General features: G+C 38.6%; 3 protein-coding genes across 3 annotated transcripts in view; 1 reads left to right on the top strand and 2 right to left on the bottom strand.

Annotated features, from left to right (window-relative positions):
* The window catches only part of gatad2ab (GATA zinc finger domain containing 2Ab), a 32,944-nt gene extending 30,718 nt beyond the window's left edge, over positions 1-2,226 (bottom strand). Inside the window, exon 1 of the mRNA XM_005734003.2 lies at positions 2,018-2,226. The gene's annotated coding sequence lies outside the window, so the exon portion shown is untranslated. The remainder of the gene's footprint in view (positions 1-2,017) is intronic.
* Positions 2,227-4,303: 2,077 nt separating this feature from the next.
* Positions 4,304-14,400, bottom strand: LOC102209267 (MAU2 chromatid cohesion factor homolog). The gene is made up of 18 exons (XM_013911134.1): positions 14,127-14,400; positions 13,728-13,811; positions 13,475-13,570; positions 13,116-13,210; positions 12,634-12,661; positions 12,270-12,425; positions 11,543-11,689; positions 10,606-10,696; positions 10,399-10,502; positions 9,784-9,861; positions 9,470-9,535; positions 8,835-8,918; positions 8,335-8,384; positions 8,155-8,232; positions 7,960-8,071; positions 7,149-7,239; positions 6,851-6,978; positions 4,304-5,546 (listed from the first exon to the last, which is right to left on the bottom strand). Exons 1-18 carry the CDS (start codon positions 14,358-14,360, stop codon positions 5,472-5,474), a joined length of 1,797 nt encoding a protein of 598 aa, XP_013766588.1. The 5' UTR covers positions 14,361-14,400; the 3' UTR covers positions 4,304-5,471.
* A 780-nt stretch (positions 14,401-15,180) lies between these two features.
* LOC102208987 (mitochondrial coenzyme A transporter SLC25A42-like) lies at positions 15,181-20,366 on the top strand. Its single transcript, XM_005734002.1, has 8 exons — positions 15,181-15,506; positions 15,891-16,046; positions 17,183-17,294; positions 17,542-17,567; positions 18,009-18,175; positions 18,480-18,596; positions 18,770-18,921; positions 19,040-20,366. The coding sequence occupies exons 2-8, from the start codon at positions 15,960-15,962 to the stop codon at positions 19,363-19,365; spliced, it is 987 nt and encodes a 328-aa protein (XP_005734059.1). The 5' UTR covers positions 15,181-15,506; positions 15,891-15,959; the 3' UTR covers positions 19,366-20,366.
* The last annotated feature ends 317 nt before the right edge of the window (positions 20,367-20,683 follow it).

The following is a 20,683-nucleotide window of genomic DNA, read 5'->3' as shown; positions in this document are numbered from 1 at the left end:
AAGAATATCTTTAATTTCTGTAACTTACTGTCTATTGTCATCATTAAAAAGGCTGCAATACCTTTTAATGTTTTCGTGATTACCATAAATTCACAATAGAACGTTAAGGATGGTCAAGTAAAATCAAGACTCTTCATTTGGAACCATTAAAAAAATAACCACGGGCAAAAACTGTATTCTGATGCTTTACTTTCATGCTAAACAATTCAGATTCACAAGTGGGAAAAAAAAAACTGCTACAATAAGATTAAGTTCCAGACACCAGTAAACTCCAAGGGTAACTCTAACCAAAATAAACTTAACAATGACAAAGACAAGCAAGGCACCCTGGAGCCTTGAAAATGGCAAAAGCAAAAATATATTTATGGTTGGTGGAAAATAGACATGTATCTTAAAATGGTTCAATCCCTGTGTGGCAGAATATGAGAGGATCTCGAGTCATGCCTGTCTAGTTACATCATGGGCCTTGGCCATCATAAAAGACACCCCCACGCAAAAAAATAAAAAAATAAAAAAAATCACTAGCCAAGAGTGCCAACTGTTTGCTTGCAGTAACAGTAGGCTACTTGCACAACAAAGGTGGGGATAAATGCCCACTCCTGTTCAGCTTAGGAGACACACCTCAAAGTCAAGTGAAACAAAACTAACTTACCCACTGGAATAACATGACCCACAGTTCCCAGATTGCTGAGGATAAGGCCGCCTTTAAGCATAAAGAAGTCTCCGACACCAAGACCAGGCAGCGTGACTGCGAGGCTTGATGATTAAGAAGCGTCTCACAATTATCCTCAAATGATTAAAATAGCAGGCACGCCTTTAAACGCCTGACTTCAACGGGAAATGAACGGTACAGCAACTGGAGAGTGTGCCCTTAACCTGACTGTAAGACGTTTCATGTCATACATTAAGTGGTATGATTTTTATCTGACTTACACAAACATTCCTATTCCGGTTTAAAATAATAAAAGTAGGCGTTTAAGTTTACCCCGGTTTGGTGTGGGTGTTTGATACCAAGCTGTCGTGGACACACCAACCCGACGGAGGCATTACCGTCCACCATTACGCCTCCATAAAAAGGCTTTTCACGGTTGAGCTAATCTGACAAAGTTCTTAGATCAATGGCTCATAAAGCCATGCCCATCTGCCTTTGAAAAGGCACAGCAGGTTTAACCTCATTCGGTGGCAATACTGGTTATGATGTTCATAAACTTCAGTGACTCAACTTTGCCCAAAAGCAAAGCTGCCCATTTTCAACTAACCCACCAAACAACAACAAGCTATCGCATGCTAACGTTAACTTGGCTTGCCAACAACAACCTGTCCATCTGTCCGGCTACTAAACCAGCGGCTAACTATCACGAGCTAACAGCCCATTGTGATTATCATCAGTTTCAGAAATTAGAGGAAATAAGCTCAACCCTGCAGCCCTTGCTCCTTTGAATATTGTGGCAAAAGTGTGATTTTTGTAGCACCGAGGTCTGTGCAAATAGCGATACACGACAGACAATGAAACCGACCTCGTCTCAAGTGAGCAGCTAGTGTTACAAGGCTAGCTAAGGGAGCTAAGTTAGCCTGCTAACGCCATCTCCCCGGCCACTAGTCTGATGGCAGACAGTCGCTAAATTTATTCACAAACAATCGAGCGTTAATTACATACAGAAAATGACAGTTTTACCTCAGCGTTCTGCAGCTTCAACCTAGGTGAATAAACACACTCCCTTACATTATTTACTAATATCAGTGCATCCATGTACAAGTTTTGCTGGGAAGTTTGGTTAATATTTTTGTACTTTCGAAGCTGGTGCACTCAGTACGTAAGTGTGTGTGTATGTGTAGCTGAGCGACACACATACTATTACCTTGCACGTTAGCTGAGATCAAGCTACGCTAGCTAGCTTAACTTAGGTTAGCTGAGCTAACACCGAAAGAGAAACTTCCGTCGTCGTCATGTTTTAATTGAAAATTAAAAACCCTAAATTACGTTACATACTAATGAAATAGCGCTGCGCGAACTTACAGAGTCTAGGAGGATCTTGGCTGAATTCCCCCCGTAATTTTAAGTTGTCTGTTGCGACTGTTTAGCTGGCTTCAGTGTAAAAAATCCCGGGGATCCCCTCTCCTCTGTCCGCTGCCACTCCGGCTGCCAGATAATGTAATGAGCCACCACACAGGCGGCGTCATGCTGCGTTCATACACACCTCGGAAATGCTAAGAGCTCAGAGAGAAAGGAAATGATGCGTTTGAACACACTCCACTGACGTACTGCAAAAGAGGTGAAAGTAAAAGCAATTGCAACAGAATTATGGAATGAGAACTTTAAACAATCAGACCGACATAAAATCGGTGTATAGCAATAATTATAATAGGAAGAAAAAGAATTGCTTTGGCAATATTGCTTTTAGAAACATGCCATTAAGCATATTTGAAATGAGAAAAAGACTACCATTACTATCACAATCCACTTTCTGAGAACTGATTATATTATATCATGTTTTATGTATTGTTAAAAAAAGTTTGAGTCTATAGTTCCATGTAATGTTTCACTATTCCTGGAACGTTTCCTGAAGGTCATATTTTTCAGCAGCAAAACTCCCCAGAGGTCATCTGAAAGTCTAACAAAACAAAACCAAAGAAAAGAAAAGAAAAGAAAACGTTCTTGGAAGTTTACTTCCGTTCAACAGTTAAAACCCTTCGGGGAAGATTCGCAAAAGACTTTCTATTCTTCAGAGAATAAATAAAAATTATTCAGTAAATATTTTCTAAAGCTTTCACACACAAAAAGAGACAGCATGTCCCTAACATGTCCCTAACAAGGTTGAAAACGGTTTTACTTTCAGAGAAAATATTCTAAAAGTGATTTTATATTTCACAAAGATACCTTTAATAGTCAGCTTCTACAGTGGGATTCACAGCAAAAACAGATTGTGCCATCCTTTTTATGGTGAGTCTGAACAGATATAGGTGTTTCACTATACACGCTAGTTCCTGCTCTTTCAGACTGCTCATTTCTGAGGTTCTTCTGGGTTAGCCAATTGCTGAAGTACAGTCCAGAGGCAGAAGCACATCATGTGACAAAGATTACCCAGGCTACTAATCTACTGCCATAAGCTTTGGAGCTGTTGTGTGAGTTTATAATGGTATCCCCTTTAACTGTAAGCATGCAGGCCTGTTTAAACTGACCTCATAATAATCCCCTCTGACTGTCATTTCATCTGTGGGATAATAGTGACCACAATGTGTTTTTTTCCAAGTTTATCACTATTTGCAGCAAAAGAGTCACAGAAGCAGCCACCTTGTCTTGTCACACTTTTTTGTATTAACTAATTAAACAGGTGCAGGAAGAGATGTAGGTACAAAGGTCCTTACAAGTTGGATAGCTACACATTTAATCCTAGTTAAAGTCAAGCATTTGTCATGCTTTGAATTTGTGCTTTGAAAATCCCAAAGGATAGATACATGAGTAAGATTATACTTAGCTACACACAGGCCTCATAACTTGTTAAAAAGACACTTCTGAGAGGTGCAAATGAAAAATTTTCCAGTGAGATTGCAGGAGCCATATTCAGTCTTATAGTCAGACAAAAAAGGAGTGGCAGTTTTAGTTTAGAAATTTGGGAAAATGTTTATAAGAATTATTTTAGGTAAAAGTGCTAAAAGCTACATTTGATTTTTTTAAACTCTGAAATTACATTGAACGAAAACCTTAGCACCATCGAAGGGTTAGTAATAAAACAGACTAACACCAACTCTTACCACTACAACAAACTATAGGTAACACTGAGAAATTATTGTTCTGGGAAAGCATTTATTACATGGCATGTCATGTGGATGTTACTTTGACACCTTGCACCCTAAACATTGGTGTAGAGCAAGCACCCTCACCATAAACCCAGCACACTGCAAAAAGTACTTAGGAAAGTTTTAAGGAAGAATAAAACAAGTCCAAGGTGTGGATTGAGTAGTTGACTGAGGAGCCAACTGATGAGCCCAAACCAAGGATGATCCAGAGAAATTACGCTCACATCCCAGTGTGTCATAAGTAACTATCAAAGCTGCACCAGGGGGAACTACACAAAATTAGAGAAGTGGTTTTGACATTGTGGGTGATTGGGTGTATGTGGCACAAGGCCTAGCTTTGCTTCCTACTACCTAAAAGCATATAAAATATGCAAACAATGCATGACCATTCAATACAATTAACTCTAGCACACCCAGCACTTCTAGCAGCATAAGTCAATGAATGTAATGTCTACAAAGTGAGGTAAAACAGTCAATTACAAAATTTCAATCATATTTTTATTGGAAAATTATTGAAAACAATGTAAGAATTAAAAACATAGGAACTGGATAGAACATAGCAAGTACTCAAGCTTAAACTGTGTCCTTACAGAGTGCTTTAAATACCAAGCATCAAGATACCTACACAGGTTAGCTAAAATAATACATATCACACTTTACTAAATTGACTTTATAAAACGTCACTGTACAATAAAAGGTTCAACAAGTGGCAAATCTATACAAACATACTGTAAAGAAACCCCTTAGTGGAACTATCATGACAAATTAAAATAGAACAAAATAAAATAAATTCTTTTTTTGTGATATCTGAAGATTATTGAAGGCTCCAAAAGTTAAAACATGATTTGTAAAAAGTAATACATCTACAGGAATTTATATATTATGCAACTTCCAAAAATACATTGCTTAATGTGTGTTTTTTTTTTTTTTTTTAAACTGCACGTGGCAAACCTAGTGGCCACCAAATCACATAAGTATTTAAACACTGTTTGTTAACAGACCAAGCATCTTCTGCACAGTGGATTCTGCAGCAATGTATACTGTCAATTCTCAGAAGGAAACTTTTTCAAATTATTATCCTGTGAAAATAAATTACAAGGTTTCTATTTTTTATCTACTGTGGATTTTGTGCAAAAAAGTTATCTACCAAGAGTTTATTGTTAGCAGGTCAAAAACTATTATACAAGGAATCTGCATCAGTAACTTTCATGCAAGAAAAAACAAAAAACCCCAAAACAAAACAGTATTCATACAAAAAAGGCAAGATGTAAAATATTTACCAACAGTTACAAAAATAGCAAGATGAATAAATTAATTTCTTCTACATTTCTTTACTGCCCACATCTCTCCTCTTGTTTTTCCAGCAAATGGAAAAGAGTCCTGGCAAATGTAGTGAAGGGTAAAGAAGCCTTTTACCATGTGTCCTTCACTCCTTTAATCAACAGAGAGCATGAAATACCTGTACAACTGCAGTTGTAACTTTTCTACAATATTAAAAAATATAATAGCAGTCAATCAGGGAGAAATCTCCAGAAGCTGATAAAGTGAAGGCCCAAACTGTCATCTGTTAAAATCCTTTTAAGCTACAGTGGTCTGGATAGCGGTTTGGAAGGGATCAATTTGCTGCTTGTGATAATTTAGTATCAACAGTCACATGTTAGACAGGAGGTTCCTTATAACAGGCTTGCAAGGCTGGTGGTTGGACCGTTTTGGGCTTGGATCTGGACAGGAGGGGGGCCATCAGTCCACTGAAAGAGAGATGGAAGTAAACCGTTAATGCAGCCATACACCAAAGCGCCTAGCCTCAAAAAGGCCATTATGCGTCATATTCAAGGTCACCGTTTAAACGTTTTTGAAACAGATCTCTTGAAATATTTTATTATATAATAAAGGGACAAGAATTACATCATCTCAAAGACTTTTCTTTTTCCTGTATCTATCTAGAGCTTTCATGTTTACTGAAAGATCCAATAAACATACCAGGTTTTCCCTGGCTGAATAGCACAGCTCCTCAGCAAATCATCATCAAAAGATTATATTTTTCTTGAAAATTAAATGTAACACGCTAATCCGTGATTTTATATTTTACAACACATCAAGACTCAGACGAAAATGTTTGAATTTTAACCAGAGCAGTGGTCAGCGATCAGACTCAGCTTGACGAAAATAGCAAAATTTGTGCCTTCTTAAGTTCCTATTTAACATTTGAGAACTTCCAAGTTAGTTGGTATCATGACTCAAACAACGAGCAACAAGCCTATTGTTAACTAACATTAGCATAGCATTTTGGAAATGGTAATGGGTATTTTTGGCTTCCTGATAGTTCAACACCGCTTGCAGCCTTATTTGTAGCATTTCCCACACAAGAACCTTTAAACTGTGTCAGGCAACTGTCTCCATCTCTCTCTCATAGCACTGCAAAGACATGTAGATTTATGTCAGCCATGTGATCAATACGAGCTTCTCCTCATCTGTTTAGACTCAACTGCTAGTAAACAAGTGAGTCTAAACAGTATTAATTAAAATGTATTAATTATCAGCACTAACACTTGACCAGTTCTCCACTGGTTTTACTGAGACCACAAATCAGTTTCTCACTGGTGGATCTTAATGCATTTGATCCTTTTCTATTCAAAGCCTACCAAGCTAATAATTCAAAGCTGTAATCTGTGATTTGTCCACTGACTCGCCGATTTACCTTTTCAACTAATTCAGTCAAACCTACTGTTTATGTGCCATATTTCTGCAGACTGAGCGCACCCACATCCCTCGTGTTACATCACGACCAAGTTCTGATGCTTACAGATGCATTGTGCACGTTCTTTTTATTTCTGGCCAACAGATGAACAATAATAGAAATATTGAGCTTGAGCAAATTAACCAGATGTAAATACCAAATATTTTTATCATGGTGTTTGTCATTTTCCTTTAAGGCCATAATCTTGTTGATTTAGAGCTTCTTTTCTTTTTGGTGCAAGAAATTTTGATAAAATAATAATAACAACAGAGTGTGATAACAATAAACCTAGGACACCAAGTTGCTTTAACGTACACTGATGAGGTTATGCTCAGGAAGGCTGCAGGCAGCGATGTGGTCCTGTAGCAGCTGCTGGGAAAAGTTCTGGTGCATCTGGGCGGCTTCATGGGCATCCATGGTGTTCCCAAGAGCCTTGTTCAAATCTGCAAGCACAGCACATGGTCAAAACCTTTAAACAAAGCTTGTATTGTAAGAAACTGTGATAAACTCAAAAATGTTTTGAGACAAGTAGTCTACATGGATTAGACTGTCTGTGCAGCTCTAAAATAACAAATTATGTTTTACTGAGAAACAGGAAAAAGTCATTCTCTACCTTTCAACAGTGCTGAAGACCAGAGCTGAACTGACATGTCTGGGATCTTGCTGGCCAGCTGCATTGCAGGTACAACCATGTTGTTACTTTCCTACAGAAAAGACAGAAATTTAGAAAATGTCTGCAAATTTTCTGCAAAGCCAGTCCTCATTTGAAGACATGCATGCAAAAAAGGGTAGGTTTAAAATTACAATGTTCATTTATTTGTACAAGAGTAATGAGGACCCTCCAATCAACAAAATGACAAAGAAATCTCCTCACAAATGACAAAGAAACCAAATGTTAAAACGGTTGTAGCTACAACCATCAGCAGAGGAAGAGCCAGCTTTTAAACATATTTAGCAAAGATGGCCAGAAATTACTGAATCATTTATTTCACATTTTAAAATATTCATGTGCATATTGCAGCCTTTCTCTGTTAGTTGTTTTGCTTTGCCTGAGACTCAACTAACAAGCAGAACTATGCTTTTCTGTATCGACCAGCAAATGCCTCAGTAGCCACAAACTAATGTTATGGGCTATCACGGGTCCATGCAAATTTGGTTAAGTGCGATGAATATGAGAGCAGTTTCATAAACCAAGACAATGTATCACTGTTCATTCTGTTCCTTTTATGGGCAAAATGTATAAAAAGTTTAACGAATGAGGCTCCAGCTGCAACATTAAACAGCAAAAGGGGATGAGATTAGACAGGTGAGTCATTTATTTCTTACTTTAATAGTTATGTTCTATTTAGTGACCATGTTCTTCAGATCTATCAGGTTACCATAAGTGTGAGCATTAGCCCCATTTGCCAAGTATTTAGTCTTACTCTGTGGTTGCCCAATACGTAGAAGATGTGGCCCAGCAGAACAAGGGAGCATGCCGTCAGTCTGTTCAAATCCTCAGCATTAGACATCTTCAAGGTTTCTCTTAGGAACCGTCTTCAAGACAAAGAAATAAAATTATGCAACAGCGCAGGGTGTGTTTTTGGGTGTGCATGCTTGAAAAAAAAAAAGTGCCATACTTTGCCTCGTTGTACCGTCCCTGAAAGAAAGACAGGAGTCCCCTGATGTAGAAGGCAGCAGCGCGGAGGCAGTGGGAGCTGAATGAAAAGAGAAAAGTCAAAGGGTGTATATTTCAGAGTCTGATTTAATATTGTCATTTCATGTATTTTCTTGTGTTGAACATAAAACATGGCTCTTACCTTACGGGAAAGTTATGGTCTGGGTTTATTCTCTCAAGAAGGCTGTACAGCTGAGGAAATTAAGAAAAAGACAAAAAAAAGGAATGTTAACTCATTCACTGCCAGCCATTGGCAGTGAATGAGTTAAACCCATTGACTCATTCACTGCAATTGACGGCTATAGACGTCAATGGCAGTGGATGAGTTAAACATTACAAATTGAATAACAAATCTTTTTTTGCCCCTTTGTCTCAAAGCCATAATGTTTATTTTTGAAATGACTTTAATCTCCGAGATGTGGTAGAACTTGGATACAATGTAGTTCTAACTATGCTGAATGAACATTTTTCCTTTGAACATTTAACTCATCAGTGCTCCCTGGTGGACGGAGAATGTAATGGCAACACCATGTATACGAGGACAGGACAAAAGTATTTATTCAGCCAGGCATTGAATTAACCCACAGCCCACTACATTTCACTAATGTAATTAAAAGACGTAACTCATTATTATGAACTGACCTCCTGGTGTCGATTGCCTTCCCTTATGTAGACGCTGGCCAAGTTGGTTACAATGTATGTCCACAGTTCCTGGTGTGTGGTGAGCTGAAACACAAGAAGACATGTGGACATAATTTAGATGAGAAAAGAATTCGCTGCAAGACAGCATTGAAGCGTTTGAAATGGAGGAACTTTTTCACAATTCTAAAAACTTTTGAAGGAAAAGGTGCTTTAACTTTTTTTTTACATTAATGTTAAGTGCTTTCAACCACACATCTGCTTTCCAACTCTGTAATTATAACCAAACCCATGACAAACAACAAGCACACAGCTATGTTCAGGGCCTCCGTCTTGTTGTTATTGTAGCTGTTGCTATGTCAACTACCCACTGGATAATAAGTCACATTAGCATTCCTATCGGTGGTGGACGTGCAATAAGGGGGAAATAAATAGAATAAATAACAGAGACCTGTAAGCTATGTAGTTCTCGTTGAGCTGCCCTGTAGCTAGCTACCCGCAGGGAGTCCCTAGAAATGTTCAGTCTAAATGCTTCTTATAAGATGAGAAGATGCGAGAACTGTTACAGCAACTGAAGAAAGAGTGGCCCCCCTTCCCAAAAAAAAACAAGAAAACCAAACAAATTGTCACATACTCACCCGCAAAGCTGTAGTAAACTGTGCTTCTGCATTATCCATACAGTTTACTGAGATACAGTACAGACCCTGTGATATGGGAAGGACAGAAGATGAGATCTTTTAGACTTATTATTGGAGAAAAAAACCCCCCAGCAAAACCTCACCCAAAAAACAGGAATAAGACTAAAGCTTTTTTCTTTTTTTTTTGCAAGTCATTTTTATAGTTCCTTAAATTTTAAGCAGTGTTCTGTAACTTTTGTCTTATATGGTATTGGTAACACGTTCATTAAGCACAGAGTTTAGACAACTTAAGGGTTTTGGCTGAAAATGCTCACCAATAGTGTGTGAAGCTGAGCAGCATGGTTGGTGAATAACCTGGGGGACTGTTGGCACAGCTGACACACCTGTGAAATCTAGAGGGACAGAACAGAGACTTCGTTTTCACAGGACCATTTAGATATGCAAATTATTTTAAAATATAACCTGCAACAAAAATAAGATTCCAAAGGCACTGGACATGACTATATGCTTTTTAACAGAGCACATATCAAAGTCAATCTATTACACTTTTCTTGTTTTCTGCCACATATACTGCCAAAATGATGCATGCACATGTTAAGAATGGCCAAAATTTGAAATAACGATGCCAGTGTTTATACAAAAAAGTCAGTCGTCAAGCTGCTCTACATGCTCAGTTTCCAGGGAAGTTAATCAGAAGAAAAGCAGCCTTAAGTGAAGGTGGTTTTCAAATGGCTTGCTTCATATAGAGGACGCACAGAGGGGCTGCACCAAGGGTCCAATTAAAGATAAAAAATAAAAACATTCTTTCGAACAGTGAATTCTGTAAAGATACACTAGAAGAGTTCAGGGATAAAGGAAGGAAGGATAATAGCATGCTTTAAATAGAAAACAAAACTCAATAACTGGCCATAGAAACAGAAACAATATACCTCTTGTAATGCAGTGGCCTTGTGGCCTGTGACAAGTCGGCACATGATTATGTGTTCCAGTAGAATGACTTGAAAGGTAGATAGGATAGGGCTGCAGTCCAACACTGGAGCATAAAAGACACAAGGACAAAATTTACAAAGGTAGTAGTGTAGTGTACAGGTGTGTTTTCTGTTTGTTTTATAAACAGTGTGAATATTTTAACTCACTTTTTAGCTTCTCTAGTTGCATAAGAGCTTTGTCTGTGTACTTCTGGGCTTTCTCCAGATAGCCTGCTTGCATGGAGTGCATGACTGTCACCTGTAAAATGAAAAGAAAATACAGTTAACAGTACAGTCAAATCCCTTGCAAAGCACTAATATTGGGGGGTGGTTCCCTCTCCCCAAACTGTAGTCCCAGAAGCTTTCAAGCTCTACGCTTTTGATATCTTCATTTTTAAATGTAGTTGCGTTTCCACTGCAAATTAAAACTACAAATTACCTGCAAACCAGCTGGAAATATCTGTCAGCAGTTGAAAGACATTTTACAGCAGATGTTTGCCTTGGACTGTTAACGATCTCAGGCCATCTGACTACAAGCAGACAGAATATTTAAATCTCTTGCTATCATGTGTTCCACTGACGCATTAGGAGTTTTTCCTGTGGAGTTTTAACGTCTGGCTATCACTGGTCAAGGACTAGATTTATTGGTAATCAAACTTTTACAATAAAATTTTTTTGCAACCTTCAAAGGAGTGCAGAAACAAGACAAATAAGGATCATTAGATCCCACATTTATCACAGATTTTCCTCTTATGTCCTTTTTGGAGACTTAATAGTGTTTATACTACAAAATATATACGGTTATATGTGTTCCAGTCCACTCTGGCAAATGGTTTAAGTAAATGAAGCGAATATAAAAAAAATAAAAAAAAATATTGCATATTTGTGGTAATTTACACTTTTCTAAAACCCATTTGTGATGCGACTCCCCAAGATGCAAACACATCACAATCAGCCACTTAAAGCCAAGTGTAAACAGGGTCATAAACTGGAGGACAACCAAAACGGACTATATACATTAAAAATAAAAAACCAACCTCTAAAAGTCATGCTGAGGTTAAAACTTTAAGCGAATTTCAAGTTACGGAAAGAAACGCGCCATTACCAAATATACGAGGACACACATATGTTCCTTGGGCAGCCAGTGGAACAAGTCAGCTGGGTTGCTCGGCAGAATCTCATCATCATGGAGTGTGGAGATGGTTTGGATACACTGCTGCAGCTGCTTCAAACACGGCTTCACGCTCTTCACCTGGAAATGTTCATTAATATCCGTCATATCTCTTTGTAGCATTTAGCACACAGTTATACCTCTACCTATGCCACTAAAATCAACATTTGAATGCATGAACATTAAAACTTTCATAATCCTACCGATGTTACAGGAGAAACATAGCTTACAAAGCTTAAAAATAATCTGCAACAGAAATCTCTGGCAGGACTCTGAAACGGTAAATACTGCAGCTGTCAATTGCACTGACCCATGCATGCAGTCTGTGCAATGGGCAGGCATTTGTTGAGTTTTGTTTCAGTTTTGTTACCGTAACCATTAAATAAATCTTATCCCAGTGCTCTGGTGGGATAACACAGAAACACTTATAATGTCAGCATTCAGGACTGAGCGTTTAGTAAGGCTTTAACAAGCTTTTAAACCTTATTTACTAGTTTTTAATTAAATGTAACAGATGACTCGATACACACAGTTTTTATGTCCTAATAACCACTAAAGTTGAAGTTATGGCTCCCTCCACATTTATTCAGATAACAGAATAATTGCAGAGTAGCAAGCCTTGTTTTTCCAAGTGTTTTTGCTTAACATAATTTCCTCTTACCTGTCCAGCATCCAGGTAGTGTGTGACCTGTAGCACAAGGAAGAAGACCCTCAGAGACTCCTTCTGGATTGGGTTTCCCTGCCAGTTTTCCACTATAGTTCCACATAGTGTGAGAAGAGGATGCACCTCCCCAAGCTTCCTCTCCATTAGCAGCAACTAGAAGATTGGACAATATTAACACAATCAAAAATGCTTTTTGTTTATTTTAACTTGCACTGTAATGCCATTAGCATTGTGTTAAAAACAACCAAATAAACCCTGAAACAAAACAACAACAAAACAAACTGTTATTGTATGCACTATTTAATATAGTGTGTATTACAACTCTATAGCCCTACAAAGTGAAGTATGACAAAATACTCACCATCCCTTTACTAAGGAGAAACAATGCCCTAAAAAGCAAGAACAAGTCAGGTGAGTTTAGGAAGACAGACAATCTGATTTTTGTTTCCTTACTTCACTAATACTTTATTTCTCTTAACACAATACCTGTTTCTATGTCTGAGCAAATATGGACGTGACTCAGAACAGGTTAAGCGATTATGAAATGTATTTGGCATTATTTTGCATAATTCTTTGGTAAATGAACTCCTGTATATTGTTTACATCATCAAAGTAAACTGAACACAAACATAGAGTTTAAATATAAAAATCTGACAAACATGTATGACATTTCCTCTATTACGCACCAGTGTCTGTGGCAAAGTAGGACTGTGTCAGCTGTGTTGTCAAGAGTTTCATAGTCCACTTTCTCATGACTAAACTTTTTAGGAGACCTAAGAAACCGCCAGCTCAACCGCTCAAAGCCTTAAATGCAATTAACAGAAGACAGGTACATCTATTTACCTGGTATATTCGGAGCCCACCACTCGGGCGTACTCAGCTCCAACTCCCAAAAGGTCACATGCTGACACCAAGTCTTTCTCCAGTGTATGAAGTTGCTAAGAGACACAATTAATAAACAATGAATAAATGAAAACAATGAAAGAACACAGTTATCTACTGGGACGTTTTGCTTTTGTTTTTTTTTATTATAGACACAAACTCTAGACTCTAACCAATATAGTTCAAAAAGCTCTCATATTGGATTTATTACGTTTATTAATATTAAGAGAACACTATTATACCTGCTTATCAAAATATCTCGCATGAGTAAAGTAATACCCTAGGGGGAAACATTGATACTCATTGTACTTAATACATACCGCTAGCTGGAACAACAATCTGCAGTGCCAGTATGGTGTTTGTTGTGAAATCTGGATGGCTTTGCGCAGCAGGGGTTTTGCAGAGTCCACCAAATTCTGAAAATCGATTTGCAGAATCAATAGTTAAAAGTCAATAAAAAAAGACCACAAGGCATATCTGTTTTTTTAAATACAGAAATTAAAATGTCCTACGATAAGCAGTAAAAAACAAACAAAAATTATAATGACCTTACCTTGAATTAGAATGGCTTACCTGTTGGCAAAAGAGTTCTGACAAAATGCTGGCAGCTTCAAACTTGACATCTTCAAACTGAGGAACTTGCTGAGATATATACCACTGCAAAGCAAAAGACAGAAAATGTTGGCGGCGTCGCATTTGCTGTCGTTTCTGACAACATTAAACGCTGATAGTAGCTTTTTAAGCTAACAGCAAAGAAAGAGCGAAAGTCTAAGACTCGGATGGCTATCTAACAAACAGCTGATCAAATCAGACTCGAACTGACGTTATTTCTTCATCCATTTACGAATCAAACCTTCCCGAATAAACAGCGATTTAAAGACTTCCGCCGTTCACCGTTTTCGCTCCCTGCGGCCTACACCCGTCCCCTTCTCCGCAGCATCCCCGCTCTTTCCCAGATCAAACGTCCCTCACCGCTTTCTCCAAGTGGTTGCGGGCCAGCTCGCTGTTCTTGGTGTGGTGGTAGAGAACCGAGCCAAGCTGAAGATGTGTTCTAGCTTCGATCCTCTGCGGGGGCTTAAACTGAAACACGGCCTGTAGACAGTGCACACAGAGTCGTATTTTAGGCGGACTGGAAGTTCGGAAATGCTCCGCAAAGCCTAAAAGGGCGAGGTACCAGCGCTCCGGGGCCTCTACGTTTGACGCCATTTTCCCAGACAACAACAAGTTTTTCAGCGCTACGGCCAGACTGGCGGGTTGCCAGGTTCGGCCATGTAGAAAGAGCTGCTCACTACTCCTGTTTCGTTTACACTGTTTAGTAAACCTTAAATTATGTTTGACTACGAACTAAAATCACGATGAGTTTATTAGAAGTAAATACTTTATCTAATTGCATTTTACTTCAGACACCGTTGCTTAAATATCAATATCAGGCTGTAACTTTTGATGTATTACTCTTATTCAATATATTAAGTTTTCTTTCCCTGTGCCTGACAAAGTATGGCTTTACATATCAAACACAGCTATTCCAAGTGCCCATGTGAACTCACAACACAAAAAAAATTTCTTCTAAGTTGACATGCAGTAAGTTATTTAGGGGGTAAGTTGTTTCCCGGGGGGATCAACTGATCAGTAGATTAATTAATCAGTCAATTTGGAGTTGTGGTAAGTATTTGAGCCCATTTCCAAACAGCACATTTGATTATTCCTGCCTTTTGTTTTAGTTTTTTATATGTTTGAGCATGTTAGTTAGGTAAACTGAGCAGTCCAAACAACTATTCTTGAAGAATGTAAACATTTTTTTCCAATAAACTAAAATAAACGGGACACAAAGGCGATGAAGAAAATGATTGTAACAGAATTTAAACGTCAAAAAAAAGGAAAAGAAAATGTACACAATGTACAAAAATGTAGTGACTATTAAAAATGTTGGCAAAACCTGGCAACCCAATGTTGTGGCCAATCTCGCGAGACTTTACTACAACACCTATATTAGCTCTTGGGTATTGTAGTCAAAATAATGTTATAAGCCGTCCCAATTTTTTTCTTTAAGACGCTGAAAAGCCTAAATAATCTCCTGCGTAGAAGCAGGGTGCTGCTCCGAGTGCAGTTTTGACCCAGACGTCATTTTTTAAAGGATTAACACCCTTTGCGCTGCTTGACACTTGTGTATTTTTTAATAGCCATCTCCAGAAACGTCAACATCGTGAGAAGACGTGCAGAAAGACCTCGAAGCGTGTTCAAGGTTCAAGTTTGTGCGAGAACACAACACATGTGTGCATCAGACACCAGGTCAGACTGATTTATCACGTCGAAGATTTCCAAACACGGAGTTCTTTTTGAACACAGACGAAGGTAACAAATGAGATAATCAGTCGTCGTGCAAATAGATTTAACTGCACAGACACAAGCTTGTTTATGCACTGTTTGTATGGATAAGGTTTATTCATTTGATTCGAGGTGAGGTCACTAAGTTGTTGGATCAGTTTTAGAGAATAATCAGCAAGTGTGATGATTAGTATTACTCGGATCAATGATGGAGAATAGCGATGGATCGATCCTCGGTAATGCAATACTCTGTTTACAAGCCAGACTGTTTGTGCAGAACATGGGCGTGCGTGCAAGCACGTACTCGCGTCAAGTACATATAGAGAGGGACTGCGACACAAGGGGCTGTGTAGTGTTGAACTCAACTGTCATATCCTTGACATATTTCGCTATATTTCTCTTTGTCTGCAGTGTTTTGTTTTGTTTATTGAATGAGCAGTCGGGTGTTTGGCAGCCCTTGGTAACCCTTAAAGGGGAGACATGGCCCATCGTTTGCAGGACCGTCAGCACAGGCTGCCAGTGGCTCAGGCCACTGTGTTGACTTTGCCACCAGCCAGCCAAGCAAAGGTGAGGATTTGTTTCTATTCATGCCTTAAACTTAAAAACAGGTGATTGATGATACAGTCTTGTTTGAGCATGCCAGGGTGGGGTTGGCATTTAAAGTTTGAGTCATCTTGTTTACAGAAGAAGAGTCAAAATATGAGTCCATATCGAGCCTAATGACTGTGTATAAACACGTTTATAACTGCATACAAACTAATATTTTTGCAGTCTGTGATCATCACATCCTGCCTGTCATCTATTAGTCAGTCACATCAGGTGATGAGCATTACAGCAGCATTTTTTAAAGGCACCAGCTGCGAAAATAAATAAATAAACAAAATATCTATTTATGATTATGATCAAACCTGAAACAAAGCCTGCCTTGCAACTCTCTCAAATCCAGCTCAGTTATACGGAAGTGCTGTTGTTATTGTGAGATCTAGTACAGTCTTCCTTATAACACCATCTGAAGGACAAGTGTCTTCTGCTATGTGCTTTAAATAGCAGAGAGTTGCCACATAATCCAAAGCTGGTCTTTGTTTACAAAGCAATGGGGTGGATAATATTGAGTAACCAGAATAATTATTCATATTTCCAGTAGTTTCACATGGTTAGGATTGCTGTAATAGTGGATTTTTAATGGCCTAAAGCTTTTGTTTCCTTATTGAACACCAGTACAAAGTCAGTTTTAAAATACTGAACCTGAAAAACAGATTTTAATTTTATTTGCTAAAGTTAAATTACAGCAGTTAAATCTGCAATCATCATAGTAATAATGCAGCATCTTTGTTCTTCAGTTCAAATGCTCTTCTTATCAGTTGGGAGTGTTTATTGGGTTCAACTGTCCCACTCACGTCACGGTCTTGCACACACAAACAGCTCCTGGTCTTGTGAATTGTTATCTTTTGTGATTCTTTCATAACTGTGAAATTTTTGTCTCTAACCAAAATGCGGATTTCTGCTGTCGCATAAACGTGGGAGCCTGCGTGCTAATAAACATGTGATGTTTCTTATGCAGTACATGAGGATTAGAAAGCTAAATAAACCCAGATAAACAATTAAACTTTTTTTTGGTCCTCCATTAAAAGCCAGCGTAATATTTTGAAGAAATGGGAAGTTATGGTAACGTCAGCACTAAATAACAAAATGTTTTCAAGCAGGATGTGAGGCCTAGCTGGTCTGCTCTGGAATCCCTGTTATGTGGTGCGTTTGCCGGAGCTATCGCCAAAACAGTTATTGCACCTCTGGATCGCACCAAAATAATTTTCCAAGGTAAGTGTGACAATGTGGCAAATATGGAAAGAATATAGGTTGGCATGTTAGCGACTTAACCTCTGTTTTGTGTATTAGGTGTCACCATAAATGCAGCCACTGTTTGTGGCTGCATTCTGTTTGTGCCAGAGTTCTTGCTAAGTGTTCCTGACTAATTACTAATCCTCTTAGTAGATGTTTAACTTATGTGGGAGAGTGTGTATTTTTTAGCCTTGAGGTTCACTGTGTCTCTGTTGTTTATTCACAGTGTCCTCAAAGAGATTCTCAGCTAAGGTGAGTTCAGGCATCTGTCCTATCAGTGAGTCAGGAACTGATAAGTTGCAGATTGATGCAGGTTAATTCATGAATGTAATGATAAGAAAATACAAATAACAAACAAAGGAGTGTTGTGGATTTTTGCATAGGAGTAGTCGCCTGCTTTTCTTCATTTTGAAACATTAGTAGCAGAGTATTTTTGATTTAGGTAGCACAAAAACATGCAAAGTAAATAATGTTATTTTTTTGATTTATAAGCAGCAAATAAATCAGTAATAAAGAATGCTACCATTAGCTAGAAGACTACTGCAGTGCTAATATTCTATATGTTCTTATTCTCAAGTTGCACACATTTTCGTAAGCTTGGTTAGCTTGACTATATAATGTCGTTATCCTGATCGTGATAAGATGATTAGGCGCGGAAAACATGACCGGACTGTACCCTTGTTCCTAATCTAGGAGGCTTTCAGGGTCATTTACTCTACATACATAGAGGGTGGGCTGTTCAGTCTGTGGAGGGGAAACTCTGCGACCATGGTGAGGGTCATGCCCTATGCTGCCATCCAGTTCTGCTCACATGAACAGTACAAAAGACTGCTGGGGAGCAGCTACGGCTTCCAGGGCAAGTGAGTAAGCAATTTATATCCATACACTATATTTACAGTTTATAAGCCTGTCTAGTTTTTAGCTGTGCTAGCAGGATGATTCTAGAGATGTCACTATAAATCACTCACTTTGTTTGTTATTGGGTTCTCATGACTGGCAATCTATCTTGAAACTCTTAATAGAGTTTTGTCAAATCCGACCCATCGTCAGGTCAAAATTTCTGACGCTGAAATACAGCATCAGAGAGCCTCTAGCATTATTAGTGTGTTTCTTTGATTTTAGTTTGCTCATTCTGTCTGTATACTATTATCCTGGTTGTTTCAGAGCTCTGCCTCCTTTTCCACGTTTCCTGGCTGGGTCTCTGGCTGGTACAACTGCTGCTATGCTTACCTATCCACTGGACATGGTACGAGCCAGGATGGCAGTGACTGCCAGAGAAATGTAAGTACCTAACAATTGTGATAACACGCAAAAGTGTACCTCACCATGTCTTTCCCAGTGGAATGGATGAAGCACACTTCATTGTTTGCTGAATGTTACAGTATCACACAACACAAAAAGGTTTGTGTCAGCTTGGTAAATGATGTCTTGCCTGCCATGTGTTCCTTCAACAGGTACAGTAACATCATGCATGTCTTTGTGCGGATCTCCCAGGAGGAGGGTGTCAGGACACTTTACCGAGGCTTCACCCCCACTATTTTAGGTGTTATCCCATATGCAGGAATTACTTTCTTTACCTACGAGACCCTCAAAAAATTACATTCAGGTACTGACCATTGAGGCTTTTTCTTTTCAAATCAGTAAAGTTGAAAACATACATACATCTGTTTTTTCACTTATCAATTTTTTCATGCATTTCTCTGTTGGTGTTTTTCTCAATTCAGAGAAGACAAAGCGATCCCAGCCTTACCCTTATGAGCGCTTGGCATTCGGTGCCTGTGCAGGCCTGATTGGACAGTCGGCGTCGTACCCCCTGGATGTGGTACGTCGGCGCATGCAGACAGCCGGAGTTATCGGTTCGTCCTACAGCACCATTCTGGGAACCATGCGTGAGATCGTGACTCACGAGGGAGTTATACGCGGACTGTACAAAGGCCTGAGCATGAACTGGGTGAAAGGGCCCGTTGCAGTGGGGATAAGTTTCACCACATTCGACATTACGCACAACCTTTTGCTCAAATTGCACCAGATGGGCAACTTTATCCACTGAATCATGTGGGAACAACATAGGCGTAACATATGGCACAGATGAGACTGGCATAAGAGAGGTTGTCAGGTCTGTGGGATGGCAATAATATGTCTCTGGCCTCTGCAGGACTATTGTGTTGCACACCCCTGTTCCCTTAAGGCAGCATGTCAGAAGAATGGACAGGAGATCTGCTGTTCACACAGATAGGCTTTATCTCAGACTTTGAAAAATGCACTTTCAAAGAAAGCGAAGAGACAAAAAAGTATTTTGAAATTGTTCACACAATCTGAGCTTTGTTGTGAAATCATAATACCTTTGTGAAGGTTAAAGCAGTGAACAGCCAGGTGTGTTTTTGATTGCATCAGTATGGAGAAAATATTTGCACTTTATTAAACATGCAATGTTCTTTCAGTTTGACCCATTATCATTACAGAGAACACAATGAGTTTGAAACCTTTAAATTAGGAGACAAATTTTGATTTTAAATAAGCGCTTTCATTTCGTTAGTATTAAATAGCCTGATTAAATAAGGTATTGTTTGTAATGAAGGCTGAGTACCCAGTGTTCTTTGTCTTTGAATTTCATCAAATTGTGTAACTGTGCCAATGTGGACTGATGGAGTGAAAGAGGGTGATCACGTCAGCAGGACTGTGCAGTTTCACTTTCCATGCAGCACTGAGGTGCAGTGAATTTATAGTACTTATGTCTAATAAGTGGACGTTAATCAAACCTTAAACCTAAACAAAAGACAGATTTTGGGGTTATTTGCATGTTCTTGACATTTCTGCTTTTTTACTTTACTGTTGTCACATTGCTTGTACTTGCTTGTAAATCATTGTTTACTCAGAATCTAAACATAACACACTTAACTTGGTCTTCTTTTTTTTTCTTCTTTTAAATAAAAATAAATTAAACAGTAAATGGATATTTCAAAGATGGATCATATCCAGTGATGTAAATTTCGTTCTTTTGTGTGTGTTTTTCTTTTTAAGATTGTCTTTCCATTAAAGGGTCCATCCACACCATTAAGCAATGAATCCTTTTGTCCACTTGAGGGGGCCATGTAACAAGTAAAGCTAATGGTGCTGTCATCAGCATTCAAGAGCAGATTTAAATCACTGATGTTCGATCAGTTTTACATGGCTGAAGAAAAGCCTTCACTAATGGTTGTACTACCAATAAAATGCTTTTTCATTGTCATAAGTGTTTTGTTTACATTGGGTTCCTCAAAGACTGGTCTATTGTGTCACTTATCAAAGTTTAAATAGACTTAAAAACACTTATTGGACATTTCAGGTACACCTTACTGGACTCTCTCTCCCTTCAGAACTGCTTTAAT

The sequence above is a fragment of the Pundamilia nyererei genome, unplaced genomic scaffold (assembly GCF_000239375.1).
Source record: "Pundamilia nyererei isolate P.nyererei 1_Seehausen unplaced genomic scaffold, PunNye1.0 scaffold00056, whole genome shotgun sequence".
In the NCBI taxonomy this organism is placed as follows: domain Eukaryota; kingdom Metazoa; phylum Chordata; class Actinopteri; order Cichliformes; family Cichlidae; genus Pundamilia; species Pundamilia nyererei.
Note: the sequence above shows the minus strand (reverse complement) of the source record. Positions and strands in the feature narration are given on the sequence as shown.